The sequence below is a fragment of the Dermacentor silvarum genome, chromosome 11 (assembly GCF_013339745.2).
Source record: "Dermacentor silvarum isolate Dsil-2018 chromosome 11, BIME_Dsil_1.4, whole genome shotgun sequence".
Taxonomy (NCBI): Eukaryota; Metazoa; Arthropoda; class Arachnida; order Ixodida; family Ixodidae; genus Dermacentor; species Dermacentor silvarum.
The window spans coordinates 76,137,153-76,160,757 of NC_051164.1; the positions used below are offsets into that span (position 1 = coordinate 76,137,153).

Sequence of the window (23,605 nt, forward strand, 5' to 3'; positions counted from 1 at the left end):
TCCTTGATTAATCAAGGAGTACTGACAACATTTTTGTTGCTTTATTGTATAGCCGTCGACCCAGTAGTTAGGCTATGAAAACCTAAATTCCTCGAGAGCGAAACAAATAGTTGCGTTACTTGGAGGACAATTAAATGTGATGACTACTGCAAAATTTTATTTTTGATAATGTTCTTTTACTGCGATAGCAATTATATGAACGCTCCAGGCGCATTTCTGCCGTCGGCGTCGCCGTGAGGTTCCGTATCAAGTCCAAGGGCGATAAAATCGCCGCCGCATGCCGTATGTGCGAGTGAAAGCGTGCGAGGGTGAGCCGGCGATCGCGGCTCGATCTCGCGCACGAAAGGGAGGAAGCGCGCCGTCTTCCGTTGCGCACAAGGCTCTGGGGGGAGGGGGCGCGCGAACTGTATCTCGAAAGCCATCTGCGACGGGGACAGAGTCGGCCGCGCGCTGTGTTTTCGCGGCTTCGTTCGCGTTGATGCGAGAGGCGGCACGAAGGTCAATTCGCTCGCTGCTGTAGCCGCGCTTCCTCACTCCAGCGTTTTGACAGCAAGTTTCCGCGGGCATCGAGTGAGATGTGTTCATGTTTGCTTGTGCACGCGTGACACGATGCTTGCTCATTTAGTTAGTATGCCTATGTTTACAAGTTTATACGGCCGATAAAACTACTATTCTTCCTGCAGCTTTCCACTAATTTGCTATCGCAATCGATGCTTCGCTTTTCGGGCGAAACTGCGACTTATTCTTTAGCTATGGCGAATAAGTTTAACACATGGGGTTGACAGTGTACACTGTCCTCGGTGCTGCACGGAGTATGTCGGAACGAGAGAGAGAGGAGAGGGGGCAGGTTAGCGCGCGTCTGCTCCTCTAGCCCAGCCGAGCGCCGCCGAGCCCTATCTTGGAGGTAACCGCAGGAGGGGGCAAATTTCGGGCGAGCCGAAACGGCTGGTGGCTGCATGTGCGCTGTCTTCTCGCGTTTCTATTGCTGGAGGTCGCGTAATCTCAAGTTTCGGAGATTCGTTGAAGGGAGATATCAGAACCGTTCGCTCCCCTTGGTTTGTGCTCTTCATCACACCAGCGTTGCGACAGTGTGTGTTCGCGGTCATCGAGCAAGATCTGTTCATGCTTGCCCGTGCGCGCCTGACACGTACCATGCTTGTTAATTTAACGTGTAAGCGAATGTTTACTGCAATTTATACGGCCGATAAAATTACGAACCTTGCTTTGCCTTTCAAGCGAAACTGCGACTCTTTCGTGAGTGCGCCGTTCAGCCTTGGAAGGGCAAGGATAGCGCCGCAAGAAGCACAGCGTAGTACCTATGTTGACAAAGGAGAGGTTTATTTCGTCAGCCTCCAGCAAGACCGGGTCCCAAGAAGCATGGTGAGCAAAGGGCCGCCGCGTCACGGGCGGTTACACAGAATGGGCACGGCATGGTACAAAACTGAGGGAGAAAGAAAGCTCCTAGCGACACAGTGTGGAACAAAAGGAGAAATGCTTCCTGTGACTACGTTGCGTATGCTCGCAGTGGGCTGGGTCACGTGAGCGTGGCACGATATCCGTCAGTGTTCACTTCGTACGGAGGTCAACACACTTGTCTAGAACACACTTCTGAATGCCAAAGCAACAACCAAAGCTTAAGCCGACCACCAGGTCGAGAGAAATCAATGGAAACTGTAAATGTAGTCAAGCAACTTGACATACAGCCGATGTTTTGCCACATGTCATCCTCAGAAATTGCCAGCGCAGTCGTGAGAACGTGGTTTGCGCGTTCTAGGTAAGTGTGTTGACCTCTGTACGAGTGCAGCTTGACATAGTAATCCAATACCGTGCATGAGCACTAGGCACTTCGTCTTAGCACTTGGGGAGGAACAGCACAAGGTATGCGCCTGCCATAGATGGTCGAGCCATGCACCGTAGACGAGTTGCGCTGCTGATCGCGGGATCGAATCCCGGCCTCGGCGGCCGCATTTCGATGACGGCGAAATGCAAAAACGCCCGTGTGCTTGCGTTGTAGTGCATGTTAAAGAACCCCAGGTGGTCAAAATTAATCCGGAGCCCTCCACTACGCCGAGCCTCATAATCAGAACTGGTTTTGGCACTTAAAACCCCACAAAGAAGTAGACGAATTCACGTTCGAGAGATTGATTTCCACAGGAGCCATTGGACAGGAGGAAATCGGTTACACAGCTTGCGCTGTCCAGGAGCGTGTCCCGGACAGGTCCCCTTTGTTCTCTCAGGATCGCACCATGTACAGCCAGAAGAGCATGGGTGCTACTTGCACCTAGAATGGTCCAGTGGCCTGAGTCCACTGGACCTTCTGGGGGCACAAACTGAGTGATAGAACTGTCATCCCCTTCCACTGCTGGTATGAAGGGAAAAGGAGCAAAAGTTGAAAAGGTCTCAAGCGAGGTCTTCGGGGTTACAATTTCTAAATATAAAATTATTGCTAACCTCAGCCTGCTGCCACACGTCACAAAGGGACATTAGATATCTGACAGGCTTCTGTGTTCACAGGAACTTGCACGCAAAGAAACTGCATTGTCCAACTCAAAATGACATATCATGCCTCGAGAAGACAAGCCCACATTCCAAACCCTCTTCTGGGAGATTGTTTCGCATCTATTAGAGCACAGCCCTCAGACGTCCATTCCTGCGGCAAGCGTCGGCGTGGTCCCTCGTAACCCAGCGAACGAACACGGCGAAGAATGAAAGCGAATGCGGACAGCAGCGGGAGATGAAAGACGGCGATAGCGAAGATAGCGCGAGGAGGAAAGCTGAGGAGGAGGGTATGGCGAAAGCGTGAGAAGAAAAGCGTAGTGCCGCGCAAGATGGGCTTTGCGAAGATTATGGCGACGAAGTGGCGCCAGATTAGCGCGCGTCACCTGTATGGAAACAAAGTGCTGCATGGGCGGAGGTCTGTCTGCGGCGGCTGCTGTCCGCCTCTTGCGATCTCCAAATTAGCGAGGCAGTCGCGCCACACTTCGCTCTGTCTGCAACATGCCGCACGAGACAGATTGTCCACGCCAGCCAATATTTCGCGAAATGAAAACACGTATACAGCTGCGCTCAAATTTCGCACGGAGTAGTAGTATCTAATCGTCGATGATATTTTTTTTTCTCTTCCAGAGGCAAAACTGCTCATGATAATTTATATTGTGTTGTCATATGTGGGGGCTCCGCTCCGCGCGAGGCTAGGGCTGAAGGCAAGCTCCGGATCTAGCCATACACACAGTCGTTCCGACGTACTCCCCAACCCGTAGCGCGTGCAATCGCACCTACAAGCAAGTCAACTGAACAACATTTATTGCTGCGGGCAATAAGGCACACTTGCAGAGGGAAGTCCACTCTGTAAGGAATAAATAGGCTTGCCTCGTTGCGTGTGGTAGTCAACGCACGCGAGGTCACTCACGGGTTGCAGCGGGTATATCCGTTCCGGCAGGTTAGAGGTAGGGACGCCAGAGAGAGCCGGTCTCCCCCGGTGGCGCTCTTTTATCTCTTTTTACCTTTCGCGAGGAGAATCGCCTCCTCGCCCGTCGGATACCTTCCCTTTTCCCGCGAGGGCACGCGCGTCGCGAGAGGCGAGCGAGAAACGGGAGAGGGCAAAGTGCCTCTCTCTCGTGTCTGCGCCGGCTCCCGATGCATCCGCTACGTGCGCACGTGACGACGGAAGTACGCGGGAGAATATGGGTGCTTGTGCTCCCCACACATAGCATACACACTATGAAAGAAAAAATGAATTTATATCATCTTGCCATCACACAGGCACATCTGAAAAATGGCACTTCTTTACTTATAAGCACTTGATTAAGCAGCCTTTCTTTTGTAGCACAACGCAGCTAAACGGTATAAAACTTCTCAAAGGCCAACAGCCTTATGCACGGGAAAAGTGTATTGTCTTTCATGGAAAGAGGGAAGATTCAGTGCATTTGTTGAGTTAGCGGAAGAGCATGAAGAACCTATTGTTGTTGCAATGCAATAAGGTAAGGAAAAGGTTCCGCACTTCATTTTCATTAGGTTACTGACGTCCAACTGCATGTGAGCAGTAGAAGTGTCGAAAATATCAAACGATTGGTAAATAATGGGAATTGTAAAATACTAATGTGTTAATGATGTAGCATGTACTCCTGGCATAATTGTCTCCCGCCGTCACAGTGTCTATATTACTACTAGTGTTGAGGATTGGGCGAGCTGGTATATTTGATTGCATTGTGAACTGATACAGCGCGGCAAGGAAACTGAAGAAACGGCCAAGGGGCTTAAAGCTGGTGTGCCTTTTCTTCCTTTTTTCTGCCTTTCTTCTTTATTGGCTCCTTGATTGTTTCTTTCATTTCCTTGCTGCGCGGTATCAAGTTCGCAAGTTATTACACTGCGTTATACTGTGCTGGAGTTCCAGCCAAACTGCAAGTCTTCAGAGTGCTGTGTAAACAGTGCCGACCCCGACAACATTTAACCACATGACTCTGATTGTCAAATATGGTCTTTGAAACACTTGAATACTCATTACTCTTCATAAGAATTGAGACTTGTCGGCAGAAGTTTGTGACAGGTGTGTACATACATGATTTCATTACACGAGGTCCCCCTTATGAATATATTTGTGGCGGCAGTTTCACTGAAGCATTGTTATTGTTAACAGAGGGCAGTCAGTATCCAAAGCTTCATATCTGCAGCAACACTGCAGAAGATCCATACATGGCTTGGCAACATTTCTGACCACATGCAGAGTAGTCCTGTAACTTTCGATCGATAACGACACAACATAGCACTGACAATAGTTTTAGCTTGTCTGTATTCACACTAATCTATATGGAAATACTGAATTACAGTAAATGTGAACGACCGTAATAACGCTAGTAGCGACATCTTTTGAGACCTTGTCCAACAATGTGGGAAACGAGTTTGTGTTGCATGGGCATGTTCTCGTCAAAGCAATATAAGGCAAAAGGGACTGCATGTTGTAGATTGCATCGCTGCCGACCCTTTACATCAGCAGATAAGTAGAATATAGTTGATTATATAATAATTCTGTGTTTTCTTGTCAAACACTACACCAAAAGATGGCTACACCAAAACATGGTGCCACCAACCCAGCCACTCATATTTATGCCCTCGGTAACTGAGCATTCCGTGAAGTTGCTTGCATCTATGTGCACCACTTCTTGTAGGCCCTCTACGTGCTGGTAGGTGTCTTCCTGATGGGGGCAGCAACAAGCCAGCTTCTCACGGACATTGCCAAGTACACCATTGGGCGTCTGCGGCCACACTTCTTTGACCTGTGCCAGCCTCACAACCTGAAGGTCCTGTGTGCAAAGCCGTATGCTTATGTGGAAAACTTCACCTGCAGCAGCAATGCAACGGCCCACCAGCTAAAAGAGATGCGGCTCTCCTTCATGTCAGGGCACTCATCTTTCTCAGCATACACCATGCTGTACACAGTGGTGAGTGTACCAACCACAACACTCGGAATCGGTGCCACTTGGGACTTTGGTGCTGCAGTTTCAGTGCTGCATGAGGTTGAAAGATACCGAGTGTACTTATGTCACAAATGGTTGTAAAACAATAGGGTGCTATGCTCATCATTGCTTGTTATATTTACTGACTGTTATTAAAGTAATGTGACAGCATGTGTTTTGACCAGCCATTAGATGTTATGCTGCCCAATCGGCCAAATGGTTATTAAGGTATAGAGTTGAAAGTTTAGAAAGGAGCATGTTCTTGTGCCACTAACAACTACGATGAATGAGAAGGGGAAATGAGGGTCCCAATTTCTATTAGTTACAACCACATGAAGCCAACAGATAGTGAAGCCAAGCAAAGCATGGGGAAACAGTTTGTAGTTTTAATTGAAGTGTAGAAATGATAGGCTAAAGGGAAATGAAACTGGACGATAAAACTACTTGCTGCTAGTGGGAGCCAAATCCACAATCTCCGCATTACTACCGATTACTAGCATTACTACCGCATTACCTACTGATTGTGCTACGCTGGCAGCTGTTACCACGTTCACTGCTTTGGTATTTATGTACTATATGTAGAAGATCTAGCCCGAGGAATGTTAGCCAGCACCACACATGACCGTGGCCATGATGTGGCACTGGCAAACAACTACAATACCTGATAATCGTCAAGCTGAAATTTTCACGAAAGCCAGAGTTCCTATATTGCAGCATGCAACGCTGAATGTGCTCATGTGGCTGGTGAATGTGAATGTGACCGGTTCTTCTGTCTTCACCTGTCCCCTTCGAAAGCTGGTGCCTCATCAAAAGAAAACTTTCGTTCAGGCAACAACCATCTATTGAACCATGCCTACAACTAAACAGTGACTCATAGTGCTGCATATAGTGATGTTGCCACTGTACTCACCAAGTCACCATATAAATTAAGGGTAATAGTATGCAAGTGCGTAGTGGCAGATCATGAGCTGTGTATGTCTGCAGGTTACTTTTAAATGCTTGAATGCATTGCTCATTATGTGGTGACACAGTGCATTTGTAGCCTGCAATGGAGCTGACAGTGTGTGAATACACTTGCACGGCAGCATGACTTGGTGCAGCAGCTACATGGCCAAGTGACCAGGCACCTGCTAGCAATTTTGTCTGTACATGGCCTGCAGAACTGCTTCATAATGACCAAACCATTGTTCACAATGTTGGATGGGGTGTTCCTTCAGGTTTTCCAACAGCTACAGGCTTTTACAGCTCATGCGTTGCTTCATGTTTGCACATTCTCTCTTGCATTTCTGGTGACTGTAGTCTCGGTACACTGTGTGGGGTTGAATTGCACTTGGTAATGGACAACAAAGTAGTTCGAGCATACAAAAAGGGCATTTATTGCTCCTTCTGCACAAGCCAGCTAGCTGATATACATACAATGACTAGGTTTTCAATGAGACATGCTGACTTACCGCGCAAGGATATTGAGCAAAATATGTTCACCCATGTCGGACACCCAAGTTGTTGGCGGGTGTGGCCATGTGAGCAGAACTACCTTCAAGTGATTGTATTCGCCCTTGCTGTTACCATGCTCCGCAATGCACGAATGAGTGCGTGGTCAGCATGTGTGCGCCCACAGTCCCGCAGCAGGAGGAAGAAGCCAGGTCCTCGCGTGCTCGAGTTATCTGTGCTATCAGGTGGAATTCACATCGGAACACTCCTGCCATCTCTTATCGTAGCTATGACACTTCCACCATTGCGCGCGTCAGTTGGATAAACCAAACTTCAGGAAATACGAGGTCCGTGTGCAAAAGACGAATGACAGGCGACGCGAGGGAGTCAAGTGTCACCGCAACTGCAACCAAAACCTACACTTATTGAACCCAACACCACTACAGGCTGTAATTGCCTAATTTTTCTTCTTGTTTCCCAGCTGTACATCCATGCACGGATGCCATGGCGCAACTCTCTGGCCGTGGCTGCACGTACGGTGGTCCAGGTGGCGCTGCTGTCACTGGCCTGGTACACGGCACTCTCTCGTGTCTCTGACTACAAGCACCACTGGAGTGATGTGCTAGCTGGTGCAGCCGAAGGCTACCTGGTGGCCATTGTCGTGGTGGGTTTCATTTTTTTACTCACATGTGTTCTGGATGGGAGCAGAGAATACTATGGAGTAGCTATTCGTAGCGGCAAGCATGGAGGACATGGGTTATTGGGCATGTCACTTGTGGACATTACTATTCTTAAGCATGTAACAGCAGCGCGACACAGAATGAAGAGGCACAGGACAGAGCGCTCTGTCCTGTTCCTCTTTCCTTCGTCCTGTGTTGCACTGTTGAAGTAGTCTGCTGTGTGACAAGATGTACCAACCAGCCCAAGTGAACACACTGCCATAAAACAAAGCATGTCCCAAGGTGCCCAGTCGTGCTGGTTGGTACATGTTACAGCACTACTTAAGGATTAGACACGCAGGAAAGAACCGAACAGTGTAGTGTTGACCTAGAGGAACAATTTATTTCACCTGCCACAAATTATGTGAAAGTAAGCACAAAAAAATGGCAAGCAACAAAAAAGCACGTGCCTACTTTGCATAGCAAGGGCAACTTAAAGTAATAGTACATGAACGTTTCTCTCCACTTTCTGTGTTGTTGGTTGTTTCTTTGTACTCGCATGCGGGGTAGTTTGTAGCATGTCAGCCATAAGCTTTCAATGGTAGTCAGCAGTGTGTTTTCTGGTTGTTTTCCTGCGTGCGTCATACGAGTCATCCCAAGTGCTTCTGAGCCTGACAAAAGTAAGTAGCTACGACGATGTAGCTAACAGTACAGAGCACAAAAGACTTTAGCCAATATTTTTGACATCCTTGTTTTATTGTGCTCGAGCACAATTTCCATGCATTGTGTCGTGGCTGGTGAAAGTTTGGCGTGCATGCCTTTTCTGCATGCTGCATGTAAATTACAAGTTACAACTTTTGTAACAGTAAAGCTACAGGTTTTGAAATAACGAAGGTTCTTCGAGGTGTTGACGTGAATAAAAATTATGTAGGTACTTGTCTCACTGAAGGCAAGGTAATTTCACTATAAGGTAGCGCTTTTACGGCACATGGCAGCAATTGTATTGCATTGTATTGGCTGTAAAAAAGGATGCAAAGAAAAAAGAAATCAAGACTGGCCACTGTTACCAGAAAGAGCACAACACTTGCTTGCTTTCTAAGTGGTGGAAACAGAAAAGCTAACAAACGAAATGAGAATCCGTGATACTAGATTACTTGTCCATTTCTCTACAATGGTCGAACAAGGGATGGTTCAGGCTGGAGCCAATGAGACTTCTCTTCATGAAGGTCTTTGATGAAGACTTGTCCCCTTGTCAGAACATTGGCACAGGCCTGAAACATCTCTTGTCTCTTGTTTTAACAATCATTTTTGGGAAAACTGACAGCGTAATCTAGTATCATGGGTTCTCATTTCGTTTGTAGCTTTTCTGTTTTCACACCTGAGGAAGGTGTGAAAACAGTGCTCTTTCTGGTTAAAGTTGCCAGCCTTCCTGCGAACCTCAGTCTCAATCAGTTTTTAAACTTTACCCTGGAGCATGACAGAAATGTGGGCCCCTTTCTGTAGCTGTTGGCACATGGCTAACATTAAAGAAGAGTAATGGGCAATACGGCCTCCGATGTCAGGAGTGCAAGCACAGTCTCAGGGGCCACGTCACGCGTGAACTTTCTCCATTGCCTGCAGCATGGTGGCTAACAGAAAGGGGTCATCTGCAGTGCAGCGGCTTAGCAAATGATGCTAATGTAGAAACGTTGATGGCAAGAGTGCATGCACTTGTTAAAAAGCAGAAAATCGCACATGCTTCAAGCATTCACGCACATACAAACCTCCTGAGAAATGCACACTCAGGTGTCATTAATCACTCTGAATTTACTGCATAGAAAAACCTGTTGTGCAGTGTCCCCAAAAAAGTTAGTGCAGAAACCTGTCCCCTTGATAGTCTCCCAGCACGAATGAGTAGATCAACATCTACAAAACTTCTGTAAGATAAGGAAGCATTCAGTGCTGTGCCAGCACGTTTGGTGCTTTTTCTGACAATAAATGTTTTTTTTTTCCTCGTTACGCTGTGCACGCAAGGGGTGGTATCAGTATTGAACGATTGCATTCGTAGGTAATGTCACTTTCGCGAGATTTTACAAGATTCGGCACTGGACACATTGAAGTAGATGGCCAACAGCATTCCTGGTACTGTGTGAAGACAGCGAGCTTGGTACACTGCCAGAAACACTGTTGGTCGCATACTCTGACGTGTCCGGTGCTTGGTCATCTGAAATTTCACGAAAGTGATCGCATCCCCAAAGTGAGCGTTCGAGAATACAGCCTTAGATTTAATTGCATCACTGATGCCTCTTGCATCTATGGAAAATAGCTTTTGTTGACAATATTAAGCAGAAAAAAAAATTATCACAGCAGCTGATGCAGCCCGTTTCAAACACATACGCAGTGGGTGACGTTCTTTGGCTCCTCGTGTCACCACCATACCAAGTTGGCTCCGGATATCGAAGCTATGTCTGTGTCCCAGAAAAAGGATGACTACGGCACAATCTGAGCCCAAGGATTTCTCACTGTACATTAAACTTTCAATACTGTGATTTGTTAGCTAGTACGCCTGTAAAGACGTAATTTCAATTATGATGCGTGATAAAGTGGGACACTTGTTTTAAAGGCACACTAAAGAGAAAGTTACATTGAGCTGTATTAGTACATTACACTTCTATAATGCCAAAAAAGCCACTCTCACTGTGGGAGGAGTCCTGATAAGCCAAAAAAGACACAGGAATGAAAGACTAGTGGCAACACCACTTTGAAGTTGCCGCACCCGCGTGCCTTGGCGTCATGGATTTGGACAGCATCTGCTGAAGCCTAGTCAGTATTTTATAGAGGTGGACAAATAAATCAACTTTTCTGAATATGAATCAAACATGAATAGACGTATTGAATATTGAATAGTCAACGGTGATGCATATATTTACAGCAGGAACATATTTATTTTGGTATAATTAGGTACCAGTGCCTGTAGTGACTAGGGCAAAAAAGACAGCTATCAGGGACAAAGGATCAGTTGTAAGCACATAATCTCTAATTGTCATTAAACAAAACTGCTCGAATAGCCTCTCAACATCTTTAGAGACTAGTGGATGAACAAGCTTTACAAAAAAGAAAAAAAAAAGAATGACCACTGTGTGATTAGCTTTCCAAAATCTCTAAATGAATTACTGCAAAAAAAGATAAGAAAAAAAAAATTTGCATAGCTAGCACTGGAGGTGCAATGCTAAAGAAACAGTGGAGCTGATGGGCCCCTAGCTAGTGCCAGCGTTTGGGCTACTAATCTATTAGCTATTGATTGGCTATCGATCGACTATATCGCAAGGTACTGGCCACGTATTTGAGCTAGGCTAAGCACTACCAAGTCATCCCCAGCATTTTCCAGAATTTATTAATTATCGATCAATTATTGATTAGCTATTGATTGGCTATCAATTGCCTATCGATGACTGACTAAGCTTAAGTAGTCCCAACCATGCTTAGCTAGACTTAGCCAGGCTCAGCTTCGCTAGTTCACAGGGGTGTGTGCCATTGCGCTTGAACCCTTTCTGCACTGCCGCCAGGATTGGTCCACATTTTTGGATTCAGCAGACACATCACGCACGGCTTAAACAGCTCCGCTGTAACAAAAGAGCTGCTAAAGGACTTGTGTGCCATACAGACATGTAAAAGGGCTCATTACAAGGAAAACATCACAAGTTGTAGCATAAAAGATACGTGACTCTTACATGACTAGACCAACAAAAACACAAAATGACAGACTACAAGCGATAATCACAGGTTGTTATGTAGGGTCCGCCACAAAACCAAGAATGAAGCTTGCATTACCCATTTTGTTTTGGCATCGCTTCAAAAAATTTTTTCTTTGTCTCGCTTCTGATAATTTATGACTTTGTTTAGCAGACAGAGAACAGTAACGAGAGTTTGACATTCGGTTGTTGTAAAATATTTGGTTAGTTTCAAATAATCAAAAATACTGAACAGTTCTTTTTTGAATATGCGCATAAATATACATGGCAGTCTACACTGTGAAAGCTGCGAAAGTTAGCTTTACAAAATTTTAGAAATCACCTGTGGAAGACAGCACAAGTCTAACCCTTGAACCAAATCGCTCATTGAGGCAGAAATTTCCTCCACAAAAATGAAATGTGTAGTTGACTGATTAACAGAGCTTTACTGATTCATTTACAGCACAAATTGCAATCTACAATTTGTAGCTAGTGAGTTCGCAAAGCATATCGACTTGGAACGAATTCTGATGATGGCACCGGTTTAAAGATATGTGCCATCAAACTTGCGGTAAACATGCACTGTTCTTCCACTTATAAAAATGTTGTATGCATTGAAGCACTAAAGTAACTGGAAAGCCAATGTTTTCTGTCGAACAATTGGAAAATTAATATCTCGAAACTGCTGCCAACCTGAGAATTCATTCCAAGCAGATATGTCTTGCGAACTGCCTACACTGCATACAATTTGTAAATTGCAATATGTGCTGTGAAGTAATCAATTAAATAGTTAATTAGTGCAATTATGACAATTATTCAATCAAGCATTTTGATTTCTTGAAGTAATGTCCACTTCACTAAGTAGTTCAGTTAATCAGTTAGAATTGTGCTACCTACCAAAGGAGATTTAAAAAATTTTTCTGCAGCTAAAAAAAAGAGCACCTGGTACACTCCTACTATTACTCATGGACGCTAGTTTACGTCAAATCACATGTTGATTATGCATATTTCTGCTTCTAGTAGGCAGCATACTATGTTTTTGTTACGGTGCATTTGATATGCTGTGGCTGCTGGTTCCAGAAGTATGTTACTCCACTCGTATGGTGGTAAATAGGTTTAGATTTTGGAAGCCTTTCATGTGTAATAAATCCGTCATGTTTCGCAACATAGAAGTACAAAACCTAATTTTACTTCAAATTAAACAGCGCGTATCTAATGCTATTTTTCTTTCATATGTGATGCCCTACTCTTTGGTCACGAATGCAAACCGTGAGAAAAGTCTCTCTAGCCTGCGTAACGTTGCCTGCTGTAGCACTCGATTCGCACTCGAAACTTCGAATTTTTGCCCACCCCTAGTTTTTTATTGGTTAACATAGACTACATCATAATATAAAGGAGCCAAAGAGTGAAGCTATAGACCTTTGAGAACATTTTCAGCACCACAACGAGCCATATGCGAGAAAATACTTTAAAATCCATGACGTCACACTGGCATACATACAGGCACTGGGGTTTTGGCACGAGATTCAAGAAATGAAAATTTGGCCTTCTCTGTACTTGCGGACAACTTTCTGTGGCAATGAAGCAACAATTACAGGGGCAAAGCTTCTTCATAATTGTTACTGCGTCAAGAAACCCTGCCAGAGTTCAACAGCACTTTCAGTTTTCTGGAGCAGATACTGAATCAGTGTAGCTTCCACGTGTGACAGTTTCGCATTAGGCCAAACACTAAAGAGAAAAATGAAAAGGTCAAATTTAACACTGAGCGGTGCATTGTATGCCTTAGTTTTATTGATGAGACATAAAATGTTCACATTTTCTGTTCCCCAGCGTAAGCTACTGCAAATGAAGCAATTTTGGAGTCTTGGCACCGTTACTGTTCACAGTCTGCTACTTATGCGCACTTTGCATCCGTGGCTTTCCTTTCACTATCACAGCAAGTTGCCTGCCTGTGTAGTAATGAACACCTTTCTACAATATTAACAAAAGTCAAAAGTTTTGAAGGAATACTGTATCAGTCTATACTGATTTATTGTTTCTCTTTAGTCTCCCTTTAGGTACTATATACAGGGTGATCATGTTTAAGTTTTACGGAATTTAAAAAATCGTTTGTGGCAGATAGCATAATTCTTGTCATTGAGCTGGATTATTCAAAGAGGCAGACATTATTATCACGAGAAATCGAAACACATATTCAACAAATTAAGGGAGGATGCAGGGCTAAAGTCACGATTTTCGCCAGCAAAACGCATTGTCTAATTTAGTATATTTTGGATTCCTAGACATATAGAGAAGCTCATCACCAAGTTTGGTTGCAGTCTACGCCGTAGAAAAGAAGGAAATGAATTCTATTCTTGTGATGGTGCCGCGCACTTGCCGTTGAGAGCGCCTATGAGCACTGTATTCAAGACCAGCCGCAGAGCGGGCAAGAAACCAAACACAGAGCGAATGCCCGCGTTAGAAAGATTGTTTTTCGCATGTTTTAATCACTGGAGACCTTCCATTGAGAGTACAGCAGACCGCAATGTAAAAACTAAAACTAAAAAAGAAAGGCATAATTCTGGCTGCGGCGGCCTTGTCTACAAGCGCAGACAAGGGCACTGGACTGCTTTAAAGCTGAAAAAAAGTGAAGACGACTTGAAGTAATTGCTGCAGAGCAGGTTCAAATTGAAGAGGAGGTTCAAACCTATGCAGCAGGGCACTTTAATTATTTTTGGCCTAAAAATAAAGTGCATGTTCTGAAATCTTCGAGGCTCATTTTTCTCAGTTTGCACTTTTGGGCTGAACAAAACCCTTTAGGAAAACTATCATTTCCAAACTGCTTCGCCAAAACCTGCTTTTAAAGTAGTTTCTGGGCTGAAATTTTGTCAGGAACAAGATGAGGTACTTTTTATATTACAAAATTTTTATTAACACAAAGAATTATTACATATCTGACAAATAATGACAACAGGAAAAATTGAATTTAGCCTCAAAGTGATGAAATTGTTTCAGAAATGTAATGAAAAACACGCTACAGGCCTTATCCTGCTCTATAAACCCCCTAGAAGGTATCTAACAAAAAGAATCAGTGTGCCTTCATTATTTTTGTAATCATTTTTCCTAATGTGGCATGCCTAATTGGTAATTGTTCCATATAACAGCCATAACTTTTTTCTATTTGAGCTGTATTAATGAAATTTAGAATATGTACTTAAAACAAGAAGATACATAACCTAGAAACTTTATTAAATATTCATGCAATGGTTCAAAGTTAATTTTCAGCCCCGCATCCCCCATGACAGAAATTTACTAATTAACTTTCTAAGTAATTAATTTATGGCACATGTTGCAATTTATGAATTGTAGCCTGTGAGTTGGCAAGACGTATCTGCTTAAAATGAATTTCTAAGATGACAGCAGTTTTTAGATATTATTTCCCAAAGTGTGGAATGAAATGCATGGGCGTTCCAGTTACTAATAAAAGAGCGTTTTGTTAAAAAAGTAAGTGGAACAGCAGTGCATTTTTATGACAAGCTTGATGGCACGTACCTCCAAACTGGTGTCATTCTGGAAATTAATTACAAGTGGATACACATTGCAAACTCACCGGCTACAATTCCTAAATTGCAATATGTGCAGTAATGTAACTAATTAAGAATTTCTGAAATTGTTTTATTTAGTTGAATATGTGTTACCATTTCTTGCGCAAGTAATGTCTGCCTCTATGAATGATCTAGTTCAACGACTAGAATTATGTTATCTGCAACAGGCGATTGAAGAAAAATTGTGTAAAACTTAAGAATGATCATCTCATATATATATATATATATATATATATATATATATATATATATATATATATGAGACACATACATATGACAGATTCAGGTGGCATTCAGGTGCTCAGGTTCGCAAAACATTTGCTTTCTCAAAACAGGTCTTTTGCTGTCTACCACCCTCATGCAGGCAAAGGGCTCCTCTCGCTGGACAGATTCAGCTGCCTGGCTCCAATGTCACAAGACATGAGCTGGCAAACCTTAAAGGAGTTAAGCATGTTTGATGTCGCTAGACCTGAGCTAGTGAAAGAAACCTTTAGCTTAACGGGCAAAAAATTAGGGAAAAGGCCTTTCTAACTGTTGCATTCATTTAGCGAAAGACTATTTCAGTCTAGGTGATACTCAAATATGCTTAGCTATTCGCAGGAGCATGCAAAAAAAAATTGATATAAAAGACCAGAGAACGCACAAATCCTATGTATGCATGCTCTTATTTTTTGTTTTTCTTTCATTTTGCATTGTAAATGATTGTGTGGGCCCACTTCATGCCCCATCATTGATGCTGTTATAAGAATGACAAAAGGTGCCAGTGGCAAGCCATTATACAATAAACTTCAAGTTGGTTACTAGCCCTATAAAAATCTGCAAGCTGGTTACAAGTTTCTCCTTTTCGGCTTCCATCATCAGCTTTGTTCTGGAGTGCTCCCTTAGGCGTACATTGGTTCTAGTATAGCAGGCAGCTCAAGTACTTCAACAAAATGGTAGTTTACTCTATACAAGAAATTTAAAATTATTGGCTAGGAGCTGCAGAGGATACACTTAAATAAGACCTAGCCTATATGATGAAATACATTTGCTGGCTCATGAACTTCATCATAACAGTTCATGACTTCATTTTTCGCGAGTAGTTTGCTAGGGGCAGTCTGAAGACTACTGTATAGGCTATGAGGTGCTGTGGAGAGAGGGTTTGTGTAATTGGAGGCCTGCTGTCGCTGAAAGCAGTGAAGTGATATGTCAAGTGATAGTATTATTTAACTGTGGCCTTAAAGCCTCTAAAGTTGTGATAAATGTTATTACATTATTTAAGAATGCTGGAACTTTATTGTTTCAGGCAGTCTGCTTAAGCTTTCAGCCTAATTGTTCAATTGAAAGCTGTGCCGGTGCCTTCACAACATTTCCTGTGTACATATATCTAGCCTGGCAAATGTGTGACATGTTGAAGCCGGAACTCATTTTATGTTCTTTGCTTTTGTTTTATGGTTTTATTTTCGCCTTCCTCATCCTTTGAGAATTTTGCATGCATTGCTAATGCAATTTATTTTTGTATGCTTATGCACTGTCATAATGTGCTGTACTGTACAAATTAACCGAGATAATTATTTTGAAGCAAAATATTCTATCCTTTTTACTTGCTGGAAGTGCTTTTTGAGTCAGTGTAACTGTGTGTGTGTAAAGCAGAAATCAAATACATTTCCATGTGATTATTTAGCCATGGCTCCAATGTAAAAACTCCATCTCGTGTAAAGTTTAATGCTATACTAACAGTTTGGCAATGTTGTTTTCTTATGTTAGTCGATCGCGCAGGCAAGTTCTTTGGTTCAAGTTTAATAGTGAATTTGGCTAGGCTGCTGAGCTTCTATTTTTTTATTTGCTGCAAGTGGATATTCTTCACTTCCTTTCATTCTAACAGGTTCCAAAAGTCGTTTTGATATGACTCCTTCACACTTATGTACATTGGTATTTCTTTTAAAAGCCATTTTCTGTTTGTTGTTGATAAACTTCACTGGTGCTGGTCACATTTAAAACATGAAAGCATATTTTTTTAGCTGCACATGAATTGAAGTACTTTTTTTTTTCTTCATTTGTAATCTGCATATGCTACCATTTCTTCATTTTATGCTCTTGTTTGAAGTGAGTCATGGTAGCGGTCACCTGGCAGTGTCTAAGAAGACATGCACAGACAAATCAATATTGCTGAAGAATATGCTGTGATGTCCCATTACCTCAATAAAGTAGTCATAGTGATCAGTTAACTTGCCTTTGCCGAGGAATAAATACATACTTGAAAACTGAAATGTCCGATGCCTGATTGTATTGTATTTCTCCTGCACTCCTACAAATGCTTATCTCATTAAACTAATGTGTACTGCTTTACTTTGGTTGCTTTTTGCAGCTTTTTGAGATTTTTATGCACACACTGCTTTTTGTTTCTTGCATTCTACATTAGAAGTCACATGATGCCTGTGCTATGCTTTGTTGTTTTGTCCTGGCATGCATGCATTTGAAGTAAGAAAGAAGGCTTAAATTAACACAGTGTACATGATGTGATGGAAGTGCACTTTCACAGTGTACATGATGTGATGGAAGTGCACTTTCCGACCTTTCTGGATTTCAGCTCAGACTAGGTAGTTTTATTTTGCAGGGAAATGAAACAAGCTTCCTACCAAAAACTTTATTAGTACATGGTGGTTAGCAGAATGTCACAATAAAATGAATGTAGTGATTTTTTTTCTTTCCTTCGCATGGCACATATGTAGGTGCTCCGCAGTTATCTGTTTCTTTGCAGTTATGTATGAGCGAAAAAAAGAAGAGAAAAGAAAACGCTGGCAATAAATAAACACGCACTCCACCAAAAGTTGTCTTATTTGATTTTATCCTCCACTAGCATCTGCCCTGGATGCGATTTTCATTTTCTTATATATTAGGACTACCTCCTTGAGGGGAACACTCACTGCATAATTAGTGGGACATAAAAAAGAAATATTAAGTGGAAGTTACATTTATAAATTAAATTCTGGGGCGTTACGTGCCAAAACCACAACCTGATTATGAGACACACCGTAGTGTGGGGGGCTCCGGATTAATTTTGACCATCTGGGGCTCTTCAACTCTTCAAATATTTACCATACAACCAGCTGGATTTTCGTACAGTAATATAGCATGGCTAAAGCTACCGGTCATTACGCGACATGTGTACTGGTGTGCATATTAGCCTGACGAAAATTAAAAGATTGGCTGCCATACCAAGCGCGTGAAAATATAAACGCTTTCACATGACATGTTCACTGCAAGGCTCCTATGTGGGTTAGTCACTCAGCCTTAATTGCATGCACCTGACCACATGCAAGTTTACTGTATTGTACTTTCAATGTTAAATTATCAATAATTCCACTTGGCCCTTCCAGTATTATCCTGATCTCTGACCAAAATGGCCTTATTTTTTTTACTATGGAATCCTTTGCAGAAAACAATATAGACAATATTCAACATTTGTTTATACAAAATCTGAAACATTTATTGCAAAAATGAAGCTTTACAGCACTGTACAACAAAATGAAAGGAAATGTAAAGTACTTTTGTCAATTAGAAAACGAAAATTGCAAGAAAGACTGTATTATTAACAAGCTGAGCTCGTCCTTGGTCATTTTTGCCAGAAACATGCAAATGAATGCGGCGTGTCCATGGCACGGAAAGAGTTAAAACCAGAAAGTGTACAAGTAAAATTCATTAGTTCTTAAATTCATTTTGTTCAATTTTTCTAAAAGGCTCGTGTATAGATATACTTATCCCAAGATCTCCCGCTAAATGGGACTAATTTTGCATTCTGAGATGAGAGTGCTGGTTCCAACACACGATGTAGCTAGCTGTATAACTATCTGTTCTTTTTTTGCTAGGCATACGCAATCAGCTCCACCTTGCTTTCAGACCGGTGCACAATGCATGATGCACTGCATCGCTCCAGGGCAAACCTGCAGCATTTGTGCAAACCGCATCTGCATAGCTTACCTATCATGTTACATAAAATTAGTGAAAGTTTAAATTTGAAAACATTGTATTATATGCTGCCACTAACAGCACCACATTTTAACACAACCATGGTTGCACTAATGCGAGTAGTACATCACAAGCAAAGTGCATCTTAGTAAATGCATGTCATATATGGCAACCCTGTGCATTCTAACTCGCAAGTAAGTGACTTGGTGCTGCAATGAGTGGATGCTTGGCTTCACGCTTAGTGACTTTGGAAGACAGAATGCCATTGCAGAGCTTTACATAAGTTGCTACCGTTCTTAAAACATTGTGCCATATCCGTCATTACACTGTATAAGCAACTTATGAAGCCAGAGCTTCATAAGTGTAGAGATTTTGGTGCCCAGAGAACTTGTATATTTTTACTGATAAGGTTCACGATATGCAATGCTGGCAAGAAAGAAATATACAACATGGCATTCACTATAAAGCTGCTCATGTAAGAAAAAATTTACTCGCACTGCTGCTACAATAAGAATGGACAAAATGGGCATCTGATGGGCAGCAAGTGCTTCTGACAAATCCACGCTAGGAGTAAAGAATTAAATTTTGCAGTATTACGTGCCAAAACTACCATAAGATTATGAGACATGCCATACTGGGGGAGTCCAGATTAATTTGAAATCTTTATTGTGCACCTAAATCATAAGTACACAAGCATTTTTGCTTTTTGCCACCATCGAAATGCGGCCGCCGTGGCCAGCCGCCGTGGCCAGTGACTACGCTAAGAGTATAATGATGTCAACTCGTTCTAAATAAATTTCACATTTGTGAGTGCCTGGTGTTATAAAAGGACATTAAAAGGTAATGTTACGTTCAGCTGTATTAACAGATTAAGTTGAAAGAAAACTGATAAGGTCACTCTTGCTGTAGGCTGAGGTTTGATAAGCCAGAAAAAGAGGAAAAATGAGACACAGGTGCCAACACCTCTTCGAAGTTCTCGCACAGGCTTCCGATAATGTCATGGAATTGAATGTCTCCTCCTGTTTAGTTAATTGTTTATTGATAAAAGCAAAATGCATTGCATTCTAAATGAACCGACGATTCTACCTAAAATGTCTTTAGAACTCTTTTCTGGAGCAAAGTGGCCCAAATAAGAGGAAATACTTTGATATCTATGACACAACATAGACGTACAGGTGGGCCAATATCTATGACACCACATATATATATGTACAGGTGGGCTGCCAAAGCAACTGTTTGTCAGCCCCCACGTGATGTGCTGGTATATGGTGTGCTCACACAATGGAATTGTTAAGTTTGTCTTAGTCTTTAGAGAGAGCTTCATTGAATGCCATTTGTGACGATTTATGCTTACATGGTTTGTTGAACATCACATTGCTTAACGAGCACTTATTTCCTTGCAGCAATTTACGTGCTGTGCAAACTTCTTCCAATATATTTTGACATGTAGTATCTGCATACAGAGTGTCCCAGGCAATGCTAGCTAGGAGCTTAGAAAATGCTCACGCAATCTACACACATGGTTAAAGTATGTGCGATTTCTGCATTCACCTTGCACGACTTTGGATAATCTTCTGTATTCTTGCTGGCTAAAATACTTAACAGTCATTATAAATATTGACTTACTGAGCTATGTTTCATTGAGAAAGTTCTATATCATTGTCAGGAACATCAAATTTAGGTTGTTTACATAACGTTTCCTTTCACATGGTTCGTCTTTCTGCATACGAAAGAAAGCACATGAAAGCAAGAAATTATCCCGTGTCAGTCAGCTAGCACGCCACAGCAACAGCAGTTGCCATTAAGCATATTGTGACCAAGCTTGATTCTGTGTGTTAGCGGCTGTATCAATGCAGCAAGGCACACAAACACTATGTTTTGCAGCATTAATAAGCAACTATGTGGGCTGTAGGTATCGCACTTTGACAACAGACACCAACAGTTAATGGTGCCCTGCCACTTTGGTCAAGATGATAGACTAGGAAGAAAGCTCGGTTAGTTCATTTCCAGTTAAGGGCACTGCTGTTGTGATGCACAAGCTGACGACTGCAGTGTAAAGTTTTCTATGCTTTCTACCGAGTGCAGAAAGAAACAACATGACAGATGGCACAATATGAACAATTTGATTTGGTGCTTATAATGACACTCAAAAAAGTTTTCATTTAAACACCACACGTATAATAATATTTTAACAAATTGTGGTTCATAAACAAAAATTAAATTATGGGGTTTTACGTGCCAAAACCACGATCTGATTATGAGGCACGCCGTAGTGGGGGACTCTGGAAATCTGGACCACCTGGGGTTCTTTAACGTGCACCTAAATCTAAGTACACAGGTGTTTTCGCTTTTCGCCCCCATCTAAATGCTGGCCGCCGTGGCCGGGATTCAATCCCGCGACCTCATGCTCAGCAGCCCAAAACCATAGCCACTCAGCAACCATGGCGAGTAAATTGTGGTTCATTGATTAGCTAAAATATAAAAATAATAGTTGCACAAGGTAACTACACTCAATAGTGCACTGTTATTATCTACATGGAATGCACTGTTATATATTAAGAGCCTGGCTAAACCAAGCTGGGACAGCTTGTATAGAGCTGTATTAGCACAAGCACATAAGACATCAACAAGGCCTGAAAAGTGGGCTAGTCGGCAAACTTTCTAGATTATTGCTCTAATGATAAAATGATTGGGCATGAACAGAAACTGATAATCTAATTGACATTAAGAGAAAGAAAAAAAAGGAGCTGGGCAGGCCATGTAATGGCCTGCCCAGCCCCACAAATTCTTATTAGGTCACGTCCGTTCTTTTCACGACCTGTGTTGCTCTCACTCTATTTCGCGTTTGTACACTCTCACATTAATTACTGCATAACCTCCTGGGGTAACACGTACAGTACTCACCTAAAACCCTTACAAACTATCCAGAACCAGGCTATTAGAATAATCACGTCAAGTCCACACACTGCCAATGCTAAACAGCTACTACAAGAAAATAACATTCTTGACGTTGCCGCCCTTGTCAAGTTCAACCTTGCCACTTTTCTTTTCAAACTAATAAATGACAAGATCACATTGTCGCTATTTCCTACGTCATCTCTAACGAACACCAATCCAACACGTTTCGCGCTTCATAATAACTTCATTCTACCCAAAGTACGTACTAATTATGGCAAACAGACCGTTCACTTTGCAGCCATATCATCATGGAATACATTACCATTTGTCATAAAACTACAGAAAGCCCATAGGTTTTGCCATGAATTGAAAAATTTTTTGTTATGTGATATGTATGTGACATAGTGTACTGTATAACCCGCTTTCGTTTTAGACCTGCCGTTCTTATGTACGTCAACATGATGCTTAAGTTGTTCTTTAATTTTTCTTTTTTTTTCCCATTTCTTTTCCCTCCACTTATATGTTAGTTTTACCTAGTTTTATTATATTACTTACTGCCGATACACTGTTGACTATTCATATCGTTATTTACTTATGTCTGTATTATTATTTATCATTTTTTCAATTGTACTCATTCAGCTACCGTTCTTGCCATTGTAACTTTTATGTTAACCATGAACAGGAGGTCCCAATTCAGTTTTTACTATGGGACCTCCTTCTGTATACCTCTATCTGGAAAACCTTTTTGTGAATTAATAAAAAATTTGATTGATTGATTTTGATTGAAGAGAACGGAAGCTCAGTCGAGGACAGTGGAAAACTAGGTGGGGTGATGGAATTAGGAAATTTGCAGGTAGAAATTGGAATCAGCTAGCGCAAGACAGATGTAACTGAATATCGCAGGGAGAGGCCTTCATCCTGCAGTGGACATAAAATAGGCTGATGATGATGGCCATTAGCCCAAGAATGGTCAAAGACATGTGAAACATAATTTCTCGTGCTAGTTGGTGAAACATGGCTATTAAAGAAGGGCACAAATTGACACATATAAACAGATAAAGGCAAAAAAAGACGAGCACCACTACCACCAGAAACTATTTTATTTGGGCAGTCAAAGTTGTCTCGCGGTTCTACGCATGTCTTTGAGGTATTGTGCGCAATATAGAGGCAACCGTTTGAAGGTCTAATAGAACAGTTCGTAGTCGCACTCAGTCTTGTCCATTCTTCTATGTGTATACATGTCCATTTGTGCCCCACTTCTCATAGCTACATGAAGCATTGCTTGTAAGTGTGCTCCATACCTGACCGACATCTTTGTCTCTACTTTCATGCAGGCATGGGGCGTCGCACCATTCTTCAACCCTCATGGCGGCCACCTGATTACGGGAGGTAGTGAAACACCTATCAGAACGACGTACCAAACGGATCTACCCCTGAACTTGAAAAGCAGGAGGTTTCATGATGTCGGCGTGCCCTAATTGATGCCCACTGGTTAACTGCCAGCCCAAAAATAGCAACTTGGTTCGAGGGAGGCTCGCAACTTGGTGCAGCATGGCTGCCAGTCGCCACAAGGATTGGCATAGCTAGGCCAGTCGGTGCATATTTGTAACAAAGGGCAGCAGTGTAGCAGACAGAATGGTACAGCAGCGCGTCTCCTCTTTAGATGTGTTGCCTTGCCTACCGCGCATTGCTACCTTTTGTTCTGTAGGACTGATGTCTGGGGCAGCGAAGCACCAGCAGGCAATGTGCACACACTGCTTGGCTTTCACCACATCACTTTTGATTTGCCATTGAGATTAAGTACAGCATGGCAGGACTCGGACATATATTATAGAGAAGACTGCATTGTTGCTTGGCGTTTGCAACAACACAGCCGAGAAAGCAGTGTCTGGCTGCGAAAAATCAGTGAATGTAGGGTGTGG

General features: G+C 42.5%; 1 protein-coding gene across 3 annotated transcripts in view; it reads left to right on the forward strand.

Annotated features, from left to right (window-relative positions):
• Positions 1–23,605, forward strand: part of LOC119433960 (phospholipid phosphatase 1-like) — a 44,513-nt gene that overhangs the window by 12,995 nt on the left and 7,913 nt on the right. Inside the window, exons 2-4 of one of the 3 annotated variants that reach the window (XM_037701249.2) lie at positions 5,166–5,438; positions 7,366–7,548; positions 23,018–23,072. In XM_037701249.2, the coding sequence (XP_037557177.1) occupies positions 5,166–5,438; positions 7,366–7,548; positions 23,018–23,072 (511 nt within the window). Of the gene's footprint in view, positions 1–5,165; positions 5,439–7,365; positions 7,549–9,923; positions 11,648–15,172; positions 17,867–23,017; positions 23,073–23,605 lie in introns of those variants that run through there. The other 2 variants (XM_037701250.2, XM_037701251.2) reach the window with 2 other exon arrangements.